This window comes from Cebus imitator, unplaced genomic scaffold, assembly GCF_001604975.1.
Source record: "Cebus imitator isolate Cc_AM_T3 unplaced genomic scaffold, Cebus_imitator-1.0 Scaffold24, whole genome shotgun sequence".
Taxonomy (NCBI): Eukaryota; Metazoa; Chordata; class Mammalia; order Primates; family Cebidae; genus Cebus; species Cebus imitator.
This window is the reverse complement of record NW_016107339.1, coordinates 15,172,765-15,181,574: the sequence shown is the minus strand read 5'-3', so window position 1 is coordinate 15,181,574 and position 8,810 is coordinate 15,172,765. Positions and strand designations below refer to the sequence as shown.

At 48.1% G+C, this 8,810-nt stretch overlaps 1 protein-coding gene across 9 annotated transcripts in view; it reads right to left on the bottom strand.

The window, feature by feature from the left end:
- LOC108300114 (class I histocompatibility antigen, Gogo-C*0101/C*0102 alpha chain-like) overlaps positions 1-8,810 on the bottom strand; it is a 146,390-nt gene that overhangs the window by 51,001 nt on the left and 86,579 nt on the right. For 4 of the 9 annotated variants that reach the window (XM_037736368.1, XM_037736371.1, XM_017522783.2 and 1 more), the window contains exon 5: positions 7,024-7,106. The exons of 4 other annotated variants lie outside the window; for them this stretch is intronic. In XM_037736368.1, the coding sequence (XP_037592296.1) occupies positions 7,024-7,106 (83 nt within the window). Of the gene's footprint in view, positions 1-6,204; positions 6,225-6,989; positions 7,107-8,810 lie in introns of those variants that run through there. One more of the 9 variants, XM_037736372.1, reaches the window with a different exon arrangement.

Genomic DNA, 8,810 nt, shown 5'->3' with positions numbered 1-8,810 from the left:
CTGTCTTGTCAGTGGTGCTAATTTTCATTTTTTTATTTTCTCTCTATATATTTTTATATATGCTATAATTTTACAAAGTTGAATTCATATGTTATGGTTTCTCTTGGATGTTGCTTTTTGAATATATACACAAATAATTTTCCATATTATAAATTCTGCATAAAGTTTATACGCTTTTAAAAGCCGCGTTCTAGTTCAGATAAGATGTTGTAACCCAGCTCCTTTTGGATCCATCTGATTTCATTTTGTCTCATTGTAAATAATGTTTTAATAAGCATCTTTATATAAAGATTCTTCTATGTTTGGAATTTTAGAAAATTCATATACTACTCAAATGATAAATATTAAGTCACAGACTTTTAAACATTTCTAAATCTTTTCATACACATTTTCACATTGCTTCTCTAAATCATTGTACTGACATATTCCACCTCATCTTTCAGGACGTGCTAGGACTCAAGGCTATTTACTGATCTGGATCACAGAGGGATGTTGGGGTTAAATGTTGAGTGAAATCCCAGGGTCTTGAGGACAAATACCTCAGAGAAGACCATTACCTTTTCATTAGGCAAAGCTGGATTAACTTCCCTAAATGTGGTTGAATGTAACTGGCAAATAATTATCAGCAGAAGTTAGGAGTTCATCATCTTTAGCTATATCAGGATCTGCCCAGATGTCCCCATTCTGGTTTTCACAATCCCATTTATTCCCAATCAATGCCTTCACTGAAATAACATATTCTTTGAGATTGGGATTTGTTTTGTGTTGTAATTTAGCCACACACAGGATGAGACTCTGGGTTTATTTTTCAGAAATGTCAGCCCAGCAACTACAGGAGATTAGGATTTCATTCAAAAGAAACATAGAAACTTTCAGGTGATTTATGCGGCTCATGAGCTGGAGGTTTGCAGCCCTGAGTTCATCTGTTTCTTTCCCCATTTTGTCCAGCACAATTGGTAGCAATCAGCCAATCACCTTACACTTGCTAGTTTAACAAAGTCTTTTTAAGGTCTCAAATACATGGTCACCCAGATGTTATAAGTATTTGATAGGTCTATCCAATGGTGATATTTTGAGTATTAGCACAAGCGTGGTTTGTGCCTTTAAATATAAATAGATTAGAGAACCAATTCAAGAACCCCGCCCCCCAAATGCAGTAAACTTATTCTTAAAATACTGTTCCAGTGTCCCTGTGCCCCAGCAAGCTGGGCTGGGCATGGTCTGAGGCCTGGCAGGCAAAGGACAGCTGGCTCAGCTGGGGTGCACTATGCACTGGTGGGTCAGCAGCCCACAATGGTGCTGAGTTTATGGGCACCAAGCCCATTCTGGAGTCACACACACTGAGTCAGGCTATAGTGGCCCCCAGGCTTTAAGGGGTACTCTCCTCCTGCTAGTGCCAAGCTGAGCTGTAGGGAGCAGCACGCCTGTGCATGCTGCCTGAGAAACTGCAGCCCCAGCCCCTGCCACAGACACCTGGGCCTGCACCCTACTGCTTTGCATGGCTGTGGCCATTCAGGTGCTACTTCTGATTCCCCAGTACTGGGAGCAGCCTGTCTGGGGAGACCAGCAGGATGTCTATGGAAGGCTGCTTTCATGCTACAAGGCAGAGTTAAGTCTTTGGAACAGAGACTGGTTGGCAAAGTTGAAAATGTTGACCCTGGTCCTTTTGAGGACTATTTGCCAGCCCCTGTTTTGAGTGTTGTCTGGCGGGACCCCAGGCTCTGGGAGCTGATCCTCCCTCACTCAAGGCCTGCAGCAGCCTCCCGCTGAGATCTCACAACCAGCAGGAGCAGTTGTTCTCTGGCATCAGGGACACTGCAGGGCTGAGTTGCTTCCTGAGTGGAGGTGGTCCCATGGGGCCCACTGTCTGTGTCAAGGACAGTGAAGAGCTGGTGTCCTCAAATGCATCCTGGTGGAGCCCTCGCAGCTGCAGGTGCTGACTGCCTCTCAAGGGGACCCTGGGGGCTTACAGCTGCAGAGACTTACCCAGCATGTGTGGTGCAACTTCAGTGTGCACATGACAGATGCTCCATCCTCAGGAGATGACAAAGACAGGGAGGACAAGGTTGAAGACACAGGTGCATCATCTTCTACTTATTTCATCTGGCACTTTAGAAACCTGTGCCCGGCTCAGGCACAGATCCACCTTTGGGTGGAGCCATAGGCTCCAGCTTACTGCAGAGGCCACGTGTACCTGTGTAAGCAACACACCCCAGCTTCTTCCCACATCCAGTCATCTCTCTGTATCTGTCATGATGCCAGCAGTGAGGTCCTGAGCCCTTGAGCAGACTGTCTCAGCACAAATTCCAACTCCATTACTTACTGCTGTGTGGCCTTGACCAAGTCACTTAACCTCCCTATACTTCACTAGCATCCATTATAAATGTGTGTGTTCACATATGCCAAGTACCCAGAAAAATACCTGGCACACAGCAACACCCACTGCAGAAGTGGTAGCTGTGATTATTGCCTCATTAAAACAGTGGAGATGTCACCAATCAAGGCTAGAGACAATTTGGGAAATCCTGATCTGCTGCTGGTCTCAGGTGGGGAATCCTTTAGGACCAGCAGGCACACGGCTGCCTCAGAGCAGCTGGCACAGGGCACTGCAAACTCTGAGCACCTCAGAGCTCAGAACACTCTGACCTCCAAAGTCCAAGCTGCTGGGGCTCAACTGTGGTGTTAGTCATAGAGTGAGGACTCTCCCTATGAAGTCTCCCAGGCTCAAAGTCTTCCCTCAACTCTGGAAATGCAAACCCAACACTTACCTCATGGAAAGGCTCTGCAGGTTAAGGAGGAGACATGTGAAAAGTGCCTGGTGGACACCAGGGATGCCACTGTGGCTGGGTGACAATGGTGACACAAGTGGAGGGGCAGGTGGCCAATCCTCAGTCTGTCTCCCCCAGGCCCTGTGAGCACAGGTGGAGGCTCTCTCCAGGCTCTCACCCAGCCCCGCCCCAGCATGTCTCCAGCTTCCTCTCAGTCCTGGTTCCCCTCAGCCCTGCAGTCAATCCCTGAGCTGGGAGGGGGCCCTTGAATCCACCTTGTCCTGTGTCACAGTGTCGTCCACTTAGGCTCACATTGCCACTAGGCCTCTTGTCAGCCAAGGACTGTGGCCACCTTTTGTACCTTCTGCAACATGGCTTCACCTTCAAGTGCAGGTGATGACAGTGCCCATACAGAAAAAAATGTCACCATCTATCTTTATTTATCTTAATTTTCCAGTTTTCCAACCCTCAGTGAGCAAGGAAGAGCATGGCTTCCACCAGAAGGCATGAGGTCAGCAGTCATAGAAGCAACCAACAGGCAAATGCACCTGAAAATAGACCCAGCAGGGAAGCACAAGTATTCACTGAGGGTGGGAACCCCGCAGATCTGGTCATCTACAAGCTTATCAGAGAACTTACCATGAGTAGTAACTTTGCCAGAGAGACTTATTTGCCTGTTAAAAATCATAAAATTGTGTAACATAATACTTTAAAATTTTCTGTCAACACAAAACTAATCTGGTAGCTGTGGCTTCTGGTGAGCCACTGGGATAAATGGCATTGTAAGGAAGTCTGGCTCTGTGGTACCCCAACCTGCCAGGGCTTCAGATGGTGGTGGCCTCCCCAGAAGTACCTGGCAACTCACCTGCACAGGGCCAGGGTCCCAGCTCCCCACACCTGAGTCACCACACCTTCTCCTGATTTTCTTTCTTTCTTTCTTCTTTTTCTTTCTTTCTTCTTTCTTTCTTTCTCTTTCCTTTTCTTTTTTTCTCTTTCTTTCTTTCTCTCTTTCTTTCCCTTTCTTTTCCTTCCTTTCTTTCTCCTTTTTTTTTTTTAATCTCAAGGAGAAATACACAGTTGCCAGAGGGTGGAAGACCTTGTTCGTCACACTGAAAAGCTCAGGCATTTCTGTTAGAGTCACTTGTTTTACTTTAAGTGCTGACACCTGTGTCCATCTCAACCTGGGCATTGTGCTGCCACCTTCCAGAAGAGAAAAACTAAATAGTGCTTTGTGAAGGGGAAGTGTTTCTAGTTTCCAACAACATCAGCTTAACAGCCTCCTGGATGAGCAGATGGGGGACGCAGGTGAGGACTCAGTCCTGCTCTCCTCCCACAGTACATTCTGAGTCTTGGAAAGAGTTATAAAAATGCCACAAGTACAAACACTCCTGGGCCACTGCCACAGGGACAGTTCCATGAGGCTGTGCCACTCATTCCCAGAACCTCCTGCCATGGGCTGCACTTAGACAGTGACCCAAAGCCGACCTGGGATGATGCCACCCAGGATAACAGACAAAGTTATCCCTAGCAACAAGACAGAGGAAGAAAGGAAAATGGAAGGAAGGACAATGCAGCAGTAGCCACATGACCAAGAGAGGTAGTTCCAGAAGCGTAAGACAACTCCACATGCAGAGGCTGTGGCTGTGTGATTACACTCCAAGAGGGGAGTCCAGGTCACTCTCAGGCTGCTCACTGCCTGTAGCTGGGGGCCTGGAGGACATTAAGTCCTGAGAATGCCACATTATAGTGGAGGGGAATGAACTGACAGACACACAGCAAAGCTCCACATAATTTTCCTTTTTTGTGCATGCCTGCAAAGTTCGTCTTCAGTGTCCTCTCTCTTTTCAGCTGTGACTGCTGGTTGGTTGAAAAAAAAAAAACAGGACAATAGTAAAAACTAGAGACAAGTCTTTGGCCATGGAAAGAAATGCTGGCTACTTCCAGTAGTTTCAAGCTTGGGTGATGGTTGCAGTTTTCCAGCTCATCTTGTAGGGGATGAATCCAAAAAAAGCTTCTGTCACAAATTAAAATAGACATGCAGAAGTATTGGCTTAAATCAACCTTGTCCCATCAAACCACTTAGTGACTCAAAAGATCACTTGGATGGTTAATCTCAGTGGCAAGAGAATAGAGCTGAAGAAGGTGTTGTTAGATCAGGGACAAATAACCATGTTACAGTGGCAATAGAAAATGGAAGACCCTTTGTCCATAAGCATTTGAATCACAGCAAGGTGTATAAATACACATCATTGACTGATATTTTCAGTTCTATGTCAAGAAAATAATCAATAGAGTGAAGTAATTGAAGTATCACAGAAGATATATTTGTGTTTTTTTATTTTTTCAACTTTTAGCTTCAGGGTGTATGTATGTATATATAGTTCGTGTGTGTGTGTGTGTGTGTGTGTGTGTGTGTGTGTGTGTATGAAATAAAAATACATATATTTTTAAAGAAAGCCTTTGTATAGTTTTCTGGAGCCACAGAAGCACTGCTTCACAGCATAACGATGCCTTATTCTTCAGTGTTCATTTGTACAATATTCACTAGCAGCTACAAAGGTGACTTAATTTTCCTCTGGAAATAATGCTTACCTGTGGTGAGATGTTGGAATTTATGTGAACCATCATCACATGTTAACATGCCATATGAAGTTTTGAATACCTGATTGACCTTATTAGAGTTACTTCTTAGTATCCATGTGAATTTTCACTCCAAAAACACAGCCAGAAACTTAAGTGAAGAACAACTAGGGCAAATGGTGGCTGAAAGTAAGATCCAAATTACTGTTGCTTGTACTGTATAAGGAAAAGAAAATAATTCTTTTCTTATTTACTAATTTAATTAATTGCTAATTTATAATTATGGTTTTATACATTTCGACATTTTTAATAAAGTATTTTTTATTGTTACCTATAAAACTTTTAAAAGGATTCTGTTCCTCTAGAACCACTCTTTGTACCAAAGTCTGCATCAGTCTGGATTCTCCAGAGAAGCAGAGCCAATATGGGGTGTGTGTGTGTGTGTGTGCGTGTGTGTGTGTGTGTATTCATATTATAACATTTATTCACGTGATCATTAGGGCAGTAAGTATGACAATCTCCAGGATAAGCTAGCAGGCTGAAAATGCAAAAAGGAGACATTCTAATCCAGAGGCAGAATTTTTTCTTCTCTGGGAAACCTCAGTTTTTGCTCTCAGAGTCTTCTACTGATCGGATGAGGTCCATCTATATTATTGATGGTAATTTCCTTTTTGTAAAGTCAGCCAATTCAGCATGGGAAAGGGGTCATGGTAGACTGGGGGTGGGCAGTCCCTCCACCTCCTCACATTAGGCTAACAGGGACACAGATACATTCAGATGCCTTTGCAGAAAGAAAAGCCAGAGGCTCTTGAAGTCACAAAGTGGAAGCCTGAAGAAATCCTGCATCCCAGTCCCTCACAAGACAGCTGTCTCACACTGCAGAAGAGAATAGTCATGAACAAATTCAGGTCAGTGGCCACTCTGAACTCCCCACCACACAGTCAAAGTGTTCCAAAGAATCACCATAATCCAATCTTGTCCCCTCTACCCCATCCTCCTTTCACATAAGGCCTGCCAGGATGTCACCTTTAAAAGCTGTGAGAGACACATCACAGCCCTGGGCACTGCCGCCACCTGGGATACAACAAACACAGGACCTGGTCAGAGCCTGCAGGAGCTGTGGGACAGGAGGAATTATGGCATAGGTGAGCGCCTCCGCAGCCATCTCCCATACTTACACACACCCTGAGCACCTCCTTTTCTACCACTGGGAAAAAATCATCCTGTGAGGGACCAGGGAGGATGCAGGGCCATGAGGACCTAGAGGAACCCCCTAGTCTTGGACCCCAGAGAAGTTTCCAGAACTGTGACAGCAGACCCATAAGAGTAAAGATGAGGAAAGCAGGTTTGGGAATAAGACCAACTGCCCTCCTAAGGTCTGTCCTCAGCAGGGATCTTCCCCTGACCTGTGACTGCTAGGCTCAGGTCCCCATCACCACTATCATCAAAGTGATAAACATGTCCTTCATTGTCACAGGTGTTTTACAAGAGAGTAAGTGCTAGAACACAGGGCCCTGGCTGGGTAGGCCAGTGTGTGTGTATGATGCTTCCCAGTAACCAGGCAGGGCACACTTCTACCTGGAGCTTGAAACTCCCAGTGGAACAAGAATACTCAGACCCCACTCCTCACCCCTTCCTTACCTGAGCTCTTTTTCTGCCACATCAAAGAAGCAACCACAGCTCCAGTGACCACAGCTCCTAGGACAACCAGGCCAGCAACGATGCCCATGATGGGGATGGTGGGCTGGGAAGACAGCTCTGGAAAAGGATGGAAGTTGAGGGGTCCTCACGCCAGGCCTTAGCCCTGACCCTGCTGAAGGGCTCCAGAAGGGCTCCTCCTTTCCGTGAGATGTGGCCTCTCATCTCCCTCCTTGCCCTATCTCAGGGTGAGGGGCTGGAGCAGCCCCTCATGTGGCACATGGCACGTGTATCTCTGCTACTCTCCAGAAGGTACCATCACGGCCGTCCACTTCTGGAAAATTCCATCCCCTGCAGGCCTGGTCTCCACAAGCTCAGGGTCCTGGGTGTGGTCCTCTCCATCCTGCTGCCAGGTCAATGTGATATCCACAGGGTAGAAGCCCAGGGCCCAGCACCTCAGGGTGGCCTCATGGTCAGAGATGGGGTGGTATGTCACACGTGTCTTTGGGGGCGTCTGACAGGAAAAGTCAGAAAATTCAGGCACTTTCCATCTCTCCTGGGACACCCCAGCAGTGCCCATGTGACCATCCTGAGAATGGACAGGACACCTGGGGTGGGGAGCACAGAACCCAGACACCAGCCTGGACACAGCACCTGGGATAATCTCCTATTTCTTGGAAAGTTCTAGTTTTTGAAGGGGGAACAGGGACTTCTGGTCCTGATATGAGTGGAGGCTGAGGGACTCAGAATAGCTGGAATCAGACCCTCCACACACACACTCAGTGTGAAGAAGAGAACAAGGTCAGAGAGAAAACGTCACGGTGCCCAAGGGTGCTGCAGGGGTCAAAGGGGACCGCTGATCAGTATTCCAGGGACTGTCTTCCCCTCCACTCCCTCAGAGACTTCATCCTTAATTGTGCCAGAGAGCAGGATGGGCCCTCAGAGGAAACCCAGGAAGATTCACCCCTTTCTAGATTCAAGAGAGAGCGATATTCTAGCCTTGATCCCATTTTTTTCTCCTCTTCACGTGCAAGGCCAGCCCTGGAGATCTACAGGAGATGGGGAAGCCTCCCCACCGCCCCTGCTATCCACATGCTGCACCGTCTCCTCGTTCTCCAGGAATCTGCGGAGCCACTCCACAAACCTGCCCTCCACGTAGGCCTTGAAGTGCTCTGAGTTATTTGTCCACCTCCCACTTGCCTGGGAAATCTGAGCCGCTGTGTCCACAGCGGTCCAGGAACGCAGGTCCTCGTTCAGGGCGAGGTAATTCTTGCCGTGGTAGGCTAACTGTTCATACCCGCGGAGGAGGCGTCCATCAGGCCCCAGGTCGCAGCCGCACCACCTCTGTGAGACCCTGGCCCCGCCCCCGCGGTCAGCCCCCCGCCCACCGAGCCCCGCCCCAGCCCCGACCAACCCGCGGGGATTTTGGCCTAAACTGAAAATGAAACCGGGTAAAGACCCTCGGGCTTTCCGAGGGTCTGGGCGGGTCCCGCAGACTCGGGGAGCATCTGAGACCCGAAGACTCGGGGGTCCCGGCCGTCCTTGGGGGATGTGGAGGGGTCGCGACCGGCGCCCCTGCGCCCCAGGCCGGGGTCACTCACCGTTGTAGCAGCAGAGCGGAGTCTGCAGGTTCGCTGGGTCTCCTGCGTGGGCCTTAGCTTTCTGTTTCTCCAGGTCCCAATACTCCGGCCCCTCGTGCTCCATCCACGGCGCCCGCAGCTCCATCCTCGGACTCGCGGAGTCACTATCGAACTGCACCGACTGCGTGTAGTCCATGCAGTCCACGGTGATGAAGCGAGGCTCCCTGTGGTGGGGTCAGGACAC